The 17,762-nt window shown below is 42.4% G+C and overlaps 1 protein-coding gene across 1 annotated transcript; it reads right to left on the bottom strand.

The window, feature by feature from the left end:
- Positions 1 to 831: 831 nt before the first annotated feature.
- Positions 832 to 17,624, bottom strand: LOC119443116 (general transcription factor IIF subunit 2-like). The gene is made up of 8 exons (XM_037708266.2): positions 17,404 to 17,624; positions 17,251 to 17,324; positions 10,186 to 10,340; positions 9,545 to 9,574; positions 7,577 to 7,658; positions 6,641 to 6,737; positions 4,712 to 4,855; positions 832 to 1,185 (listed from the first exon to the last, which is right to left on the bottom strand). The coding sequence occupies exons 1-8, from the start codon at positions 17,464 to 17,466 to the stop codon at positions 1,066 to 1,068; spliced, it is 765 nt and encodes a 254-aa protein (XP_037564194.1). The 5' UTR covers positions 17,467 to 17,624; the 3' UTR covers positions 832 to 1,065.
- Positions 17,625 to 17,762: the final 138 nt, after the last annotated feature.

The raw sequence follows: 17,762 nt of genomic DNA, 5'->3' as shown, positions 1-17,762 counted from the left end.
CCCTTGAAGCCCCTCGCAAGGTGTATTTAACCGAAACATTACCATTTTTTTTTTTTACTCCAGAACGAAACCCTTTTTAATTCGGGTTGGCGAACTTCTCTGGAATTTTTTATTGATTCATTGGCTGCACTTGTGGCTCAAGCATGCTATCTCATTTGCAAATGCACATGGGGTTGCTGTCATTTTAGCAAAGGCAAATTTGAATGTGGCTTGTCAGGAGGCAAGCATGTTAGTAATACTCATGAGCATTTGATATTGGTGATCATCGAATAGTTTGCTGGTGTGAAAGACTTTTATACAGTGGAATCGCGTTGATATGATCTTCACGGGAACCAGAAAATAATGCGTATCTTCCAAAAATAGTATCATCCAACGTATTATCGGGGAAAAAGAAAAGTATTATCCCAAAACGTATTATGCAGAATCGTATCGAGGTTCCACTGTAATGCTGAAATAGAGTAGTGCTAACTGGGCGGTAACCTTTGATTATACTGATAAGAAAACTGAAGTAGGTGCAATATAAATGACAGTATTACTTCTGACATATTGCTTGTGAGGTTCCATGTGAGAAAGCAAAAAAAAGCTTTTGGTTCGACACTCAGCTCATGAATTAAATCACATCAATGTGATCATACTCCAATCCTCGAGACTGCTGAGGTGCAACAGCAGCCAACGGTGCTACAGAGTCCACTATAGCCTTCTGTGTAGCTTCCGAATGTTCAAGCCCATAACTTACACCTTTCATATCAACTTCATTAAAATAATTCTGTAATGATTCACTGAATCACAACTGATGGAAAAACTGAATGAGAACTTCAGTAGAACAAATAGTAGTGGAGGAAGGGGCAGTTTTTATTTTTGTTTATATGGTTGACAACATACAACTTCTAGCTGCTGTGCTTTCTTGAACGTGAGTACAAAGGGCGGACCATATGATAGAATTTGCCATGTCTTAGAACTTCTGTGAGATCAAAACGCGATGTCAAAGGAGGCAGTATACATATTTTTGTCTTCGATCACGTAGCTCTTCAAGGTGAGGTGCACAACAAGCGATTCACGAAGCAATCACTGCTTGGCCTCCTGATCCTTGTAATGACGGTACTCTGGCTTGAGCTCCCACATATTCTTGTGAGGATTCTTGGCATTGTAATTGCAGATTTCCTTCAGGATCTCCTTCAGGTAAGGCTGAAAAAGATTGCATGGACTCAGTGGGACTTATATGCTCGAAAAAATGCACTGCATAAGCCTAATGCGTGTTACAGCAATCCTTACAGTGAAGAGTATTTCAAAAAAGTAAAACTTGTCATCCGTTTATGTGTACCAGAAAGCAACAAAACTAAATGCATATTGTGTTTCAGCAAACACTTTCAAAATTTATTTAAGGTTGCCTGTGGCAGATAGCCCGATTCTAGTTAATGAGCTCGTCTACGCGAAGAGGCGGACATTACTTGCACAAAAAATTGAAATGCATAATTGACTAATCAGCAAAAATTCTCTAATTAAGTCTTTAACTAATTACCTGATGGCCCATATTGCAATTTACAAATTGTAGCCGTGAAGTTTGCAAGACGAATCTACTTGGAATTAATTCTCAGGATGACACCAGTTTCGAGATACTATTATTTCCTGAATTTCGGAGAAATGCATTGGCGTTCCAGTTAATTTTGTGCTTCAATGCATAAAGCGACGTTTTGCTAAGAAACGAACTGGAACGCCAATGCATTTCTCCGCGAAGTTCAGGAATTATTATCTCCAAACTGGTGTCATCCCGAGAATTCGTTCCAAGTGGATCCGCCTTGCACACTCCACGGCTACAATTTGTAAATTGCAATATGGGTCATCAGGTAATTAGTTGAAAACTTAATTAGTGAATTTTTGTTAATTATTCGATTATGTATTTCAATTTCTTGTGCAAGTAATGTCAGCCTCTTCGAGTAGACCAGCTCATGAACTAGAATTGTGCTATCTGCCACAGGCAACCTTTAAGAATTTTTGAAAGTGTTCGCCGAAACACCCTGTATATTGTATGCTTTAAAAATTCAGTATAGATGCTCCTTGGTGTGCATGGTACAAAGAACAAGAGCACTGTGCAAAAATTTTGTGCTCTGGAATGGAATGAATTTTTTTCTTCTTTCTGGGGTTTTACGTGCCAAAACCAGTTCTTATTATGAGGCACGCTGTAGTGGAGGGCTCCAGATCAATTTTGTCCACCAGGGGTTCTTTAATGTGCATTACAATGCAAGCACACGGGCGTTTTTGCATTTCGCCTCCATCGGAATGCGGCCGCCGTGGCCGAGATTCGATCCCGCGACCTCGTGCTCAGCAGCGCAACACCTTAGCCACTTGAGCCACTGCAGCGGGTCAATTATACCCAAATAAATGTTCCTGTTATAAATATATGCGTCTATGTACAATTATTCAATAATCAATACTACTATTCATATTCAAAAAATTTTGTATTTGCCCACATTTAATCATTTTCCTTCCATTTAACATACAGGAGTGAACTAAATCTACCATAGTGAACAATTATTCAAAACCATTTCAGCCCGACAGCCTGGCTACAAATAGTGCAGGAAAAGGGAATGAGATGTGGTAAGAGGAAGTAAAGGCCAGCACAGCTATGTGTCAATATTGCTACAAATAGGTTTGAAGCAATTAGTGTAAAATTAAATGTAGCAATTGGTTTGTAGCAAACACTCTGCAGCCCTCAACTGCACTGCATGTTTATGTGCTCTACACATTACATAACCTGCTAATCGTCCTAACCCCTCCCTTCCTGCATGAATTTTTATTTTCTTCTGAAAAAATTATACTAGCCTTTGTGTCTAAGCCAGATATGCTTAAACAAACCTCAATTTCTCAAAGAAATATATGGTTGCAATTTTATGAAAATTGTCGGGAATCATATATGATACACCGTGCAGTCACAGGCATATTTTGTGAATATGCAGAAAAACATTTGAATCGCAGAAGAATTGCCAAATATATTTAAACTACTTAAGAAACTTAAACGTAGCTTGAAAAATGGAGTGTATTCCTTGCAGTTCCAGATAGTACAAGTTTCTTTAAATTTGATGATGTCATTGACAGCTTCAATACTTAGGTTGGATCATTTATAAACCTTGGTTCTATGTCATTTTTTTGCTTTGCATAGTCTTTAGGAGATTGATACAAGCCAAAAGTTCCTGTTTCTCTGGGCATTATTTGTTGCAGCTGTTGTTATCAGCTCTCAGGAAAAACAATAGGCCTTATGCTATTTTTATTGTAAACACTGCTGATATTTTCATTTTCTGGCTTATTGATCACCAATGATAATATTAAGAAACCACATCGCCTGTAGAAATATTATATTTTGCCACCAAATTTGTTTGTTCACGAGGAAACAAAACAATGAATGCTTGCATCACAGTACTGCCAGAAGTCTTTTTTGGTGAAAACATCATAGGCTAATAAACAGTTACCAAGCACCCAGGAATCTCATGCGCTGATACGGAGAGTAGAAATTGTGTAAATAACCTGTTTATTTATGTAATTTCTGCACATTGTGTGATGAGCTGCTGTCATCTATTTTTAAAGAAAAAATAACTAAAAAATATTTGCAGTGCTACAGTCGCTATGTAGTAGTATTTCAATGATAGAGAGGACATATATTCCAGGTAAATATGTAGGGATTTCTCTCTCTCTTTTTTTTCTTCCAATTCTATTATGCTAGAAATTCTATGTGTATCACATATGATATGCCATGTGGCAATGGGTTAATCTCGACTAGAATGTCAGTTACCCGCATTTGTTCTATGATTCATACTAGACTTCCTGTTGCCTAAAATTATTCCCACTGTTTTTCATTACACTGTTCACTGTACGATCCTGAGCCACTGCCTTTCAAGCCTCTTCAATCTCTTCCAAGTTTCTAACGCAGTGGCGGAATGTGCTGACTAGCACATATTATTCGAAGATATCACTTCATTCATGATTTTCAAGACATTCATGACATGTAACATCAGAAATAGGAGCAGTAACGACTTAGAAAACTGCAGCTATGCTGTCTACATGGCTAGATATTTGAAACAGGCCATTACAAGTCAAAACATCTAAGAGGCTTTTGCCCACTCAAGGCTGCTCCTATTCGTGTGATTTGCCATAGGCACTCAGTCAACTCAATGCGCCATTGCGCCATTACTTCCTCTCTCTTCTCTCTCCTCATTAATTTTTTTAGTCATCTTTGAAGAAGTACTGATATGAAATCTTTTACTTGTCATTCTTTCTTGTGCATTAAATGAAGGCCCAAACCCTCTAAACCTTACAAATATTGACTGGCCAATGCTGGAGCATCATAAATAATTTTACTATAATTTACCACTGATGTGCAGCCTCAAGAAACATGTTACAACATTCCAGATTTTTAATTCTTTAACTTGAGCAACACCTTTATACTTAGACTGCTGCACAGCAGGAGCAAATTTTTCTGTGTCACGGCTGTTATCATGACATTTTAACTAAGTCATGACAACGTAGATGACACCAGCTCCTACATTTGAAGGCACCTTTACTGTCAAATTAAATATCCTATAATTGTTTCTCTCAGCTAAGTTTTATTCTTTTTATATGCAAGAAGTGTGTGGCATGGTGTCTCTACAGTTTACAGAACACTTACGTCAGCATTTCTGTGGACACTAACTACACAGTGCTTTAGAGATACTGTCCTTACCACTGGCTGCCGTGTGATCTTCTCCAAGTCCTTGATATTGTAATACTGGTGTTTCTCAAAGGCTGAGAAAAGCATGTCCAGCACCTTATCTTTATCCTCACGTGCCTTCTTGCCCTCTGCCTTCTTCTTCTGCTCAAACTCCAGCTGTATTGAGAAAGGAATTCATGCACTTTCTTTCACCAGATCACCACCAAGGCAGAGCACAACATCTGCAAACACTGTGGTCCTTTGACAAATTAAGAAAATTTAACTGCTTTCTAGAAGAAATGCTAAAAGCAATCTCTAAATCAGGTGAACAGTTGTAGGAATTGAATAAGGAAAGTCAACCATAAGACAGATGAGGCCAAAGCCTGGAAGTGATAGATGGGTGCATTCTCTCAATTTGTTGCCTGGCGTGAAAAAGTTGACTTCTGGGCAGAACCAAAATTGCAGCAAAAGGTTAAATTGCCATATATCAATTTCCATTACACACTCACAGAGATGGTGATGACATTGCTCCTGTGACACAGAACATTTTTTACATTCAATAAACTTTTGGATGATTTTCTTCAAAGAAAAATGCTGATAGAAACTGCTAAGTTCAGTGTATCAGGTATGGCAGTAATTCACTATTTCTGTTGTCAATATTAAGTACCTTCTTTACGTCATTGCCAAAATTTGTGATGTCAAAAGAAGGTGGTTCAAGTGTGTGACGGCAGTGCCACATTCCATCTTTCACATCCTTTTTGTTTTATCGTACCCCTTCTCTAAATAAAAGTAAACAACTACTCCATCAGCATAATCCATCAATACCGTCTGGCACGATAGTCTTCTTCATTTTCATTTTAAATTTGAAGGGCAATGACCATTTTACACCTCTGACAATGCACACTTGCCTACAAATATTTTTGCAATGTGGTTAAATACTTCAAGGCCCAAGCATGCACTCTCCAAGTGAGATGTGATTCTTTACTCAAACATGGAGGCTCAACAGTGCATCTCCAGGCATTGACTCTGCTAAGAATTGTAGCTTACATTGCATTCGAAAAACTCCTGTGGGCAGTCTGGCAGATGTACACACCATTCAAGTACATACAGAATGTACGTTCCTAAAAGGCTAAATTTAAAATGGTAAGCTTTCTTCATCAGAAATTATTTAACTATTTTCAATGGCGAACGGGGCTACCATAAGGCCTTCTGCGCAAAGGCAATGCTATGCAATGCCCTTATTGGAGGTTCTCTTTTTTTGTTGTGGTAACATTTATCCTAAATGTCTTTGTGCAGCAGATGAAGTAAACTGCACTGAGCTATTGTGAACAAATAGATTTGCTAGCTTCCATTTTCTTCTCAGACTGTTGCACAGCTCCCTAAGCAGATTAATCAGATTCCTAACAAAGATGTGGTAACGACTGCTTCAAATCGTAGTTTGTGATACCATTTAAGAAATTCCGTTCTGCTAGAAGAACCAGCCTTCCATGATCAACATTTTACGGTCACAAACCTGTTGAACTTGCTGTTTTTGACGACTTATTAATTTTACTTCAAGCAAACATGTGTGCAAGAAGTTGCAACAGTTTGCTATAGGGCAACTTATTTGTTGGCAAGTTTTAAATATATTTCTATATCATAACACATTGGTGTATCTATTTCATAAAGAAGTTCCAACACATGTTCTCTTTTACATTTGTGTGTATTATTCATAATTTGAGTATTTGTGCAAACTGACAGCAATTTATGCCAGCAGCAGTAGCAAAACAATGACTCCTTAGAGAGGAGCTATATCATCAATGGCAAAAAAGAAAAGCATTCCACCAAATTCACAATATGCTGTTTTGCAAAAACTGAGACTGCCTCAGCACATATGTGATCTTTTTTACACGAACACCGACGCTGGTTGGGCAACACAAGTTTTGCTAGCCAAGAGAATATCACTGGTAAAATGAAACTCACATTGTGCTTGTGGTCAGACACTGGCTTGTAGTTCTGCACAATTCGATCTAGCTGCTTCACTTGACGCACAGGTTGGCTAGCCTTGAGGATAGTTTGCCTGAGAACGTGTGAAAGACTTTTTATAGACTATGCATATATTGGTATGCACATGAAAAACACAAGAGAGACAGAGAGAGATGAAAGGAAGGCATGGAGCTAACCAGAACAGACAATCCATATTGCTACTGGACACTGGGGAAAAGAGAAGAGCAATGAAGAAAGAACAGGAGAAAGACACAGGGCACATAATCAGAGCACAGGATATTGTACAGCACAATCAACACCAATTAGGGAAAAACTTAAATCTGTTTGTGCAGGTTTTTTGTTCTTAAGAGTTGCAGCAGTGTCTTCGACACCCTCTGCTGCAATGGCTTACGAGGTTGGCATTCCAAAATGTTTTGTTATCACAATGATCAGTGCGTGCCAACACAGTTGTAAGTGATCATCTATACCCTATGAAGGACACTCACAAAGACTATGTTCAAGGGTCTCCTTGTGACGACAGTCATCACACCATAGCATTGTTGGCCCTTCCAACAGTGTGAAAGTGAATTAATCAACAACTTGAAGCACTCGAACATTCGTTGGCCAAACAAGCCATTGTTGCCTTTGTGATGGTACAGCTGCAGAGCCTTCAGGCTCTGCAGCTGTCACAATGTCACATGAGACATTAAATAAAATAATAGCAACAATACATGTTGTAATGTAAATGAGAAACATAATTGTAGTACATTTGAAGCTAAACATTTCGACAGAATTACCTGTCTGGTTGGGAAAATTGATTAGGACTTAGAGATTGACTCGGGCTAGTAAATTTCCTTATTTGGTTGGAGTCAATCTCTAAGTTTTAATAAATAATTGTAGTACAGTACTACAGGATGAGATGCACCTATGTACCTCTTCAGTTGCATGTAGCGGTCATCTCCCAGGGGCCTGCATTCTCCTTTCTGTACAACATGGCCTTCCAGGTAAACCTTACCTGTAGCATTTGCACAAATACACATTGCACTGTCATGGGGCAGCAAGCACTGAGAGTTGAGATGTACTGCTTAAAGCCCAGTATGGTCACATCACATAAGCTATATAATAAGGTTTAACTTTCCAAAGCATCTTACAGTATCAGAAACAAACACAGTGGGAGGCTCCAGATTTTGACAAGAACAAGAAGTAGGGCGAGTGTGTACAAATGCATGGTTGACCTAACAGCTAAAGTTGCCACCTTTCTCAAGAAAAAGAAAATGGGAGGGGGGGAGGGGTGAAAGGTATTTTTGGACGGGCTCGGAAGAAGCGGAAGTTTGAAAAGGAAAATGCACCCCCCCCCCCCCAAACATCATGCACGAGTGTTTATACACCAACCCACTGCAAATCTTGCAATTTTTTCGTGTCTGCGGCTAATTTTTTTACGGCCCAAGCAGTAGCAAATCAGAGAATGCTGCCTTTTCGTCTGAATTGAATTCCAATTTAGGTCGGACGTATGCAGACAGCCGGTGATCGGAAACCGGACCAGCAGGAGTAGCGTAGTGTTGTGCTGCCTTTTTTTTTTTCTTGTTGTAAACACGGGGGAAAAGGAGCTGCACCTTGCTGCACAATGTAGCAAGGGCTGGGGACGGTGGTGGTGCATACAACGCTTTCTATTGACGGCACGGCAGGCAATGGGTGGGGGTCGCTTTTCTGCAGCATTCCAAAGCAGAGTTTACAAACTGACTTTGGTTCTGGTAATGTTGGCTGTGATGGCATCTGCTGAAAGGCATGCACACATATGGTGATTTAGGAAAGAACTGAAAAACTGGCAACTGAAGTGCCGGTATGGGGTCGTACTGGCAGACAGCACCATTAGGAAAAAATCAGCTGTGCTGGTGGAAAACCAGCCAGGTGGCAAACCTACTAACAGCGCAAGTGAGACAAACAGAGATAAGAGGACAATTGGGAGAGAGTGTGGGCACACATGCTGTTGGCTTGTTTTGGTTTAAAGCTTTGTTTTCTCACGGTGGTTAAATTGTGCTTTTCTTCTGGAATAAACAATATTCTGAAGTCATCGCTAGTCCAGTTGTGCTCTTGTTTCTGTTAACATCTTACTTGCACTGTCAGGCCAACCACACATTATTTCGAATACTTGGGGTTCCGCAACATGCATTGCAGCGTAGAACAGGAGTGTTTTTGTATTTCACCCCTATTGAAATATGGCCATGATTCCAAACATGAAACCCATGATCTCATGCTCAGCAGCAGAACACCACGGCACGAAAACACCATGGTGGAGTGGGCTTATTGCATGGAAGTGACATCACAATGCCAACTTGCAGTGCAAGTACTTACTATTATTTATTAGTTATGTACCCAGAGCACCAACTACAGTAGGATGGTTGGAGACCGGAAACAGGGTGCTGTTACAGGAATACAAAATTTTGGGATATGTTGTGAGTCTACACTAGCTTTTTTTACTATGGTTTCAAGGCACTGCACAGAAAAACTTAACTGGTCAAACTTGAAGTTAGTTTCCTGTTGCACCTTGTAAAACTTCAAACCCAATGGTTACACTCTTTGATGACATACAAAAAAAAAAAAAAGCCACTAAAAGCAAAGCTTTTCCTTGCAAACCTCGCCAGGTTTTCGTGACGCTCGGTGCTGCATGGCTGTTTTTATAATACATTTTATATTATTTTCTATATTACTATGCAAAGGTGCAAGTTAATAGTAAGAGTTATTACAAAGCACATGCAACTGAGTTACAAAATGTACAATTGACAAAACAATACTTACTAAATTGAAATATATGAAAAGCTACTAAACTTTTAGGTATACTACTACAGAAGTTATCTGGCACTAAAAGCTAAGGTTGTAACAGCAAGAATAGTAGACACTTACGAGAGGAATGCTCTGTACCATCTTCCACCACTGTAAAAAAAAAAAAAAAAAAAAAAAAAAAAAAAAAAAAAAAGGAAGATATTCGCTTTTTATGTGGTCTTTCAACAGCCAATAGAATAACAGAAACATTGTGAGCATTTGATCTGACCACCAGAAAAAAGATGAGAGGTGAGTGCTGATACTACGAACCTGTACGACTTGTATATACAATGCATGTGGTTACCAAAATTACGGGCTATATTCTCATTTGATCCGATTCATGGATACTTCTTTCTCGTGAAATGTGGCATGTGGTGCAGCACTTCATGTGGGCAATGGGCATTCTACCCACTGGCAATCCATGCAGACCAAAAGTGATCTCCCAAAAAAGTGGTTGATCCAGAATAGAGCCCCATGTGCTTATTCATGAAAAATTCATCATCTTACACATGCATTTTTGTAAAAGTTAGCCAATCATAGATGGCTTAGCAAAAATGATGAAATTATGTTCGCTTGTTTTTTCTGCTTTTTGTAGTGGTTAACTTGTCAGCTGTTCTTCAAGTTTACATGTTTGTCACTTGACATCAACTAATTGAAATACAACTCATGTACTTATCAAAATTACACGCTCATTCATAGAGACTTCAATGCTTAAAACAAACCTTTGTTCTGTGAGAAAACGGCTAAGTTCTGGTTGGCTATGTTGGAGATGACGAAACGATGTTCTTTGGGTATGGCCGACTTGTCAGCTGGGTCTTTCATGTTGACACATTCATCGCTCAGTGTAAACCGAATGTCCGATTTACCATTTGCTCCCCTGAAAAGGAAAATCAAATTAAGATTTTCATATAAACACATACATTTTCGTATAACATGGGTGGGACTGCCCAAAGGCATTTTGGAGCAATTTGGGGCAGGCCAATTTGAATTTTGGTGGAATAATAGAATATGGCAGCGCACTTCAAAACCATGATGAAACACAGAATAAACCAACACGAAGTGCATAGTAGAAGCGCGATTTTTAGCTATAGCGTACTAGAATATGGAAGAGGGGGTCGAGCGACGACATGGAGCATGCTTTCCTGCAAAGCAAAAAACATCGGTGGCACTATGATTCGGTGCCGAGGCTCATCATGTCATATATTCCGGTGCCGAGGCTCATAATGATAGGGGCAAATGCTATCAACTTGTGTGGTCCAATCGACACGGTAACATAATTTCTGGGTCACCATATGTCACCGCAGACCCGGAGAGCCATAATCAACCTTGGGCGGGTGTAACGTAAAACTATCCCAATCTGTTATCAAGTGCAAAGCACTTTAGGGGCCTTGCTGTCAGCGGCGTACGCCGTGATCACGCTCACAAACAAGTACTCAAAACAGGGTCAAAACAAGTGCACAATTGATCAAAACCGGTGCAAATAAACTAACATGATTCAGAATAATGTAAAAGACAGGAATATTCAAGCATTAAGCGCATTAACTAGCAGAAACTCGTTAAAATCGGTTCCGAAATGCCAGACTTGTACCAGCGCAGTGCAAGATAGGGCGCCACCACCCTACACCGGCGCATCACTGCTTCGCACTTCCCTAGGTTTCACGTTAGTGGAGCTGCATTAGCGCTGGATTTGAACTACACAAGCGCAGGATTTGAGCAGAATTGGAGCTACATCAAGTGCTCGATTTGAGCAGAATTTGAGCTGGATTGGAACTGTATTTGAGCTACATTCTGCAACTGCACGGAGTTGCCACAAATCGTCCGACGGTTGCGCGCTGCAACCGTTTCGTGCTAATTTCGCAGCAACGCGCCATTTCGCTTTTCTCCTCGTCTGCCTGCTGAGGACTTCGAGCCTATATTTTTATTATTGCGATAGCAATTATATGGACACTACAGGCGCATTTCTGCCGTCGCCGTGATGTTCCGTATAAAGTCCAAAGGCGATAACATCGTCGCCACGCGTCATATGCAGTATGTGCGAGTGAAAGCATACGGGGGTGAGCCGACGATGGTGGCTCCGTCTCGCGTGCACAAGGGAGGAAAGCGGGGATGAAGCACGCCGGCTTCCGTCGCGCAATGTACCCATGGGGGGGAGGGGGGTCTACTCCGGCGTGTGCGGCATAAGGTGCAGCCGTGCCGGCCTCACCTTAAAGCGATCTGCAATGGGGACAAAGTGCGCTGAGTGCTGATAGTTTCGTGTGCGCTGTTTTCGCCGCTTAGTTCGCGTTGAAGCGAGAGGCAGCACGAAGGTCAATTCACTCGCTACTGCTGCCGTGCTTCCTCACTCCAGCGTTTTGGCAGCGATTGTCCGCGTTCCCCGAGGGAAATGTGTTTATATTTGCCTGTGCGCGTGTCACACCATGCTTGTTAATTTAGTTAGTAAGTGAATGTTTACGAGTTTATAGGACCGAGAAAACTGACATCCTTACTTGGTATAGCTGTCTACTTATTTGCTATCGCAATTGATGCTTTGCCTTTGGGGCGAAACTGTTAATTTTTCTTCAGGATCCGCCATTAGTCCTCATTAGCCCTCAATCTGTTTTATGCCCACATGAGCGTGACCTGAGCCATGTGGGCAGAAGACAGATAGCAATAGTTTTACATTATACCGGCCCTGGGGACAGAGATGCCAGCCCGCTGAACCCGCTGCAGCGCGCGCCTTCCTAATTCGCTCGCAGCGCCCTCAGCCTACCTTTTGTCGTTGTGCGCCTCAGCTAAGGAGCGACGCGCCACTTGGCCCACTCAACCGTATTATAGTACACTCTAAATACAGCCGCTCTGGCACCATGGCCGTTCTTATAGCTGCGACAACAGCCGGGAACGGCTGCGTGTGCGCCGGCCACTTGCCGGAAGCGCCGAAAACTCTAGTGGTTTAAGCGTAAAAATTAAGTGAAAATGTGCCGGAGGCACCATCGCACGGTGTGCGGAATGTGAATGGCTGCACTCTTTTTCGTAGTACAAATCTTTTTCGTAGTACAAATCGTAGTACGCAGCATGGCACAATTTCGGTAAATATTCTGGGTTTTGCGCAGTTTGGAACTGGAATTTGCGTTTGTATCAAAATGGCGCAATTGGCGCAGGAGTCCCACCCCTGATATAATCAGTTAAGCATATCACAATACCAACGTTTATGCAGATACTATGCGCTGTGGGAAGTGGTGTCATTGAAGAACGCTGTTCTTGCTTAGCGACCAATTATTGCAAATATAGAGCACACAACCAAGCTGGACACATGTTCACCAGAAAATGTCTTGCTCAACATAAAATTGTGGCGCTCTACATGTGGATCTCAAACATGACTATTGAAAATTGTAGAAGAAGAGGTTTGGAACGCAGGAGACGAGAGCTCGCGCTAGCGCCATCTTGAGTAGTTGGTTCAATAAACCGCATCCGACGGATGTCAGTCTCTGTCTCCAACATGGTTTATGGTGCCGTGAAACCCGGGAGAAAACTGGCGTCCTTAACCAACCATGGATCGACTACGCCATCAGCACGATGCCATTCAAAGCGCCGCTACCCATGTCATTGCTGCCGCAACAGAAGCTTTGCAAGAAACCGAACCGACCTATACCGACTTGCAAGTGCTTCTGCGCGAACTTGACGACAAAGACCATGGCCTCGCGGAAATCAATGCCAAAATAGAAGAGCTCGTGATTGACGATGACGAATTTGAAGCTGAATTCACCAAGGCCCTTGAATACCACGAGATGATCCGCCACGCCGTCAGCCGGATTCATTCTCATTCCCGCGCCGACATTGGATCACTAGCGACTGCCGCCAGCCCTATCTGAGGAGAGCAGGCAGTACATCCAGTCTATCCACCCGGTAAGCAGGCGAACGTCAGCGCAAAGGCCAGACCACCGACACCACGCTTACAACCGAAACTCCAGATCGAAGGAAGGGGACAGCATCCACTCTTCCTCAAGAAAGACAAGGCGATCGCCGACACAGGGGACGCAGATCACGACCAAAATTGAGGACAAGTTCGAGCTACCCGAAAACAAAAGACGCACACCGTTGAGCCCTCCCCCCCCCCCCCCCGATCAAGGATATCAAAAACCAAACCGCCAACCGCATCGCCACCGCGCTTGCTCTTCGCTCGACCACCACCGGTCGAGCAGTTGAAATGCAGGAGACGAGAGCTCGCGCTAGCGCCATCTTGAGCAGTTGGTTCAATAAACCACATCCGTCTCTGTCTCCAACAAACCACAACCAGTCTCTCTCTCCAACAATGACCATGAAGAAATGACGACAATGGAACGACGACGCCATAATGACGACAATAGAACAAACACAGGCACGACAACAACTGTATGACGATGGATTGATGACTTAATGATGGCAATGGAATGAACATAGCAGCATGACGACGTGGAATGAAGACGATTTAATGACAGTAATGGAATGAACACAGCAACGATGATTGATGACGTAATGATGGCAATGGAATGAACATAGCAGCATGATGACGATGGAATGACGATGACGGCTTGAAGACGATTTAATGACAGTAATGGAATGAACACAGCAACATGACGACTGTTTGATGACGATGGCTTGACAACGACAGAATGATGACAATTGTATGAACACAGCAGCACGATGAAAATTGTATCATGACAACATAATGACAATGGATTGTTGACGACTGCCTGACAACAACGTAATGACTCGATGACAACTGTATGGTAACACTAAAATGACGACAGCTTCACAACAATGAAATGACAACAGTATGATGACAATGGTATGACGAGTGTGACAGCGTGATGAAAATATGATGGCGAAGTTCGAATGACGACGATGGCATAATAAAGCTGGAATGACACCAATGGAATTGCAACAATGGGATGAAAACAATGGCATCACGACAATGGTATCACCACGAATGCATGGCAACAGTGTGATGACAACAAAATAATACACCGACAACAACAGAGTGATGACAACGGGGCGATGACAATGGCATGACAATGGCATGACAATGATGGATTGATCACAATGGAATAAAGACGATAAAACGAAGTTTTCGTTGTGTTTTTTAGTGTAGCGCAACCAGTATAAGGCCAAAGAGAAGGAACAAGAAGCACACACAGCACTGTCTTGTACCTTCTCTGCGTCCTTGTACTGGCTGCACTACACTGAAAAAAAGACCAAGATAAAAATACAAGGAGCCTAAATTTCTACACTGATCAATGATGATGGTATGGCAAAGGCAGCATGATCCGTGCTTACTTGCATCACCTGCTGCCCTGCGCCTGCCATGATTTGCAATAAACCAGCTGCTTATTTGCATTATGTCTGGGACCGGCTAAACATGCGAGACAGAAGCCAACAGTAAGCAATCAATATGTGGGAGGAAAGGCCAAAGAAAGCTTCATTTTATCGCGCTTCAAAAATTAACGGGACAAAGTTATTCCAAAGCATGATAACATGATAAGGGCATTCCAATGGCTTTCTACAGCAAGACAATACTGTTTCTCTCACAAAGTTATTCTATAAGTAGTAAAACACATTAACAACCCTGTTTATCTATCTATAGGGTGTATGCACTTGATGTCATCTGCGAGGAGCGCTACCGTCGTCCGCGGTTTCCACCATGTTGGCGGCCGCCATCCTTAGGCGGCCTAGGCCTAGGCGCTGGCAGTAGCGCAACGGACGATTCAGCGGAAGGTTGTACTTCACTATTTATAGTCAATTGGTGTGTTCGGTGACTATAACGCACTTAAGTGCATACACACGTGGTTTAGATAAACCTGAGCGATTGCGCTACGAAGAAAAAGTGCGCTTGTGCGGCGGCGTCGACCCACTTTAGCTGAAAGGTGCTGAACTTCAGCGCGATGTTGGGCTGCTGCCTCGCATGGATTTCACCGACATCAAGGACTCTCTTGTGCATGAAACAAGTTTTGTGTCGCGCGAGCAACTAAAATCATACAAATCCATGGAAGGCCATAATTAGTTGATGAGCGGCTGGGTGCAGCAGCCGTTCATTGTTGTTGTCGGAAAGGTGAGCAAGCTTCCGTCGTTTATTTTTGTTCGCGTTTTTTTTTCTTTTTTTGTGTGAAATAGCCTTGCGAATTGTGTGTACATCTCATACCCACGGTAATGGGATGTCGCGGCCGGAGAGGGATTAGATGGAGCAGTTGCTAGCGGTTGCTTTCAAATGGTATTTTAGACCTCCACAACCACTGCGTGCTGTGCATGTGTTTGTTTAGTGCTGGTTAGAGACGTGCAGCTTTCGAAAAAAACAAGAATAATGTATTTGTAACTTCCTTCCGCTTTAATGACCGTCAGCATTCACGCAGTCCCGTAAATGCCATTAATTGACGTCGTACAAATTAGCGTTGACATTGTTTTATTTTGAAAAGTAGTAAGTGCTCCAACTCTGCAGCCACCACAATTTTCAAATTGAATTCAAATTTTCAGATCTCGACGTTTAGGCTGTCTGTTTGTACTCGCAGGTTCATCATTCACAGTCATTCAATTAAAAGCCGTTCGCACCGTGGCTTCTCATAAAAGAAGACGGCGACACCGCGTAGTTCACCATTATGCCGTTGCTGCATTGGCGTACAATCGCGGCACGTATAGTCTCGCTGTGCACGCAGATACACTAATTCAAGTACTTTCTACGTAATAACACGCACTCACGGCTCTGCGCACAAAACACTGCTTTGTGCGAACTCCCCACGACGGCTTGGACGGTAGCGATCTCCAATACTTCCGCGAAGCACGGACGAACCGATGACCGTAAACATGGCGAGGCTGCCCGGCGATGCTGTCGCCGCCTCACGGATCAAGGTTCAGTGCATACCATCTATCTATCTATAGATGTCTATCTATGATAGATAGATATCTATCTATAATATCTATCTATCTATCTATCTATTTCTTACTTTGTTAGGTCATAGTTTCCGCTGATTAAAGTACTAAACACTGTTTGGTGCTATCTTGCATATTTCTGTTCGCATTATACTTGGGACCTGGCCTCTTTAGAGCACTTGGCTACGATCCTCAAGTATTCTACGCGGCATCGCGGGTACCCAGGGCATAAGGTTAGTAAAATGTAGAAGCCACGACAAGATCAACTGTAGTCGAACAAGATCACTGGAACCAACGCTTCGACAAGTGGTCTTTGTCAGGGATGTATCCAGCCTAAGATATTCTTTGCTCGAGCACTGTTGATCCCTTATCTGTTTGGGTAGCTAAGACATCATCATCATCAGCCTATTTTTATGTCCACTGCAGGACGAAGGCCTCTCCCTGCGATCTCCGATTCAGCCAGCGCAAGACAGGCTTGCGCTAGCTGATTTCAATTTAGACCTGCAAATTTCCTAATTTCATGGTGTTTTTACAAAAAACAGCGCTAAAAACACGGACAGAAGGACGAACACAGGACGCAGCGCTCGTCCTGTGTTCTTCCTTCTGTCCGTGTTTTAGCGCTGTTCTTTACACCATGAATGCATACCAACGAGCTCACCTTCAAACCCTTTCAAGTTTCCTAATTTCATCACCCCACCTAGTTTTCTGCCGTCTTCGACTAAGCTATGACAAGGTGTGATTAATGACGCCTCCAAGGTAATCTCGGCAGGACAGCAATGTTAATTCAAATGATGGAGATATCACGCAGCGATAGTGGTGGGAATGTTTGCGTGGTTTTACTTTACCAGCATCATGCCTGGCCAGAGGTGAACTTTCGCAGAACATTTGACAAGGCGCACGCATTGACTCACTTCGTGATTCTCAGCCGCCCAGCCTCCGACATGGGTGGCGCTTTGCTCCACCTAGAAGCGATGTATTTCGGCACCTAATATGCAAGAGAATGAATAGAAAATAGGAAGCAGAGTCAGTCGATTTTTAATCAGGTCAGGAACACGTAAACATACCTTTACCAGCCATACGCCACGGGCTGCGTTGGTACAGTCAACGTCTCTCTCTTGATCACCCATTTTAGGAGAGTGAGCGACTTGTGTTCGGAATAGTGTAAATACTTTCAACCATCGATCAACGCTCAAGCGTAACTGTAGACCAAGGAATTAGCGCAAGCGTAGTCTCCGCGTCGCGGCTTTTCACTGCTTGGGCGCAACCATCTTTGAAATCTGCGCCACCTGACAATGACAGCTGAGAACTAAAAACAGTCAGAAATGAAACCAAACAACTTTTTTTCTAAAGCTTAATATATATTTAATTGAGTTTCACTTCAGATCTTTATTGATAAATCTTACTGTACTAGATACGATAAATG

This window comes from Dermacentor silvarum, chromosome 2 (assembly GCF_013339745.2).
Source record: "Dermacentor silvarum isolate Dsil-2018 chromosome 2, BIME_Dsil_1.4, whole genome shotgun sequence".
Lineage (NCBI taxonomy): Eukaryota > Metazoa > Arthropoda > Arachnida > Ixodida > Ixodidae > Dermacentor > Dermacentor silvarum.
The sequence above is the reverse complement of the archived record's forward strand: the minus strand, read 5'-3'. Positions and strand labels throughout refer to the sequence as shown.

Coding starts and splice junctions, on each gene's coding strand:
- LOC119443116 (XM_037708266.2), bottom strand. CDS start 17,466: ATGGGTGATCAAGAGAGAGACGTTGACTGTACCAACGCAGCCCGTGGC. Junction 9,575..10,185: donor CGTTTTCTCACAGAACAAAG/GTTTGTTTTAAG, acceptor TTTTTTTTACAG/TGGTGGAAGATGGTACAGAG. Junction 7,659..9,544: donor TGGTACAGAGCATTCCTCTC/GTAAGTGTCTAC, acceptor CAAATGCTACAG/GTAAGGTTTACCTGGAAGGC.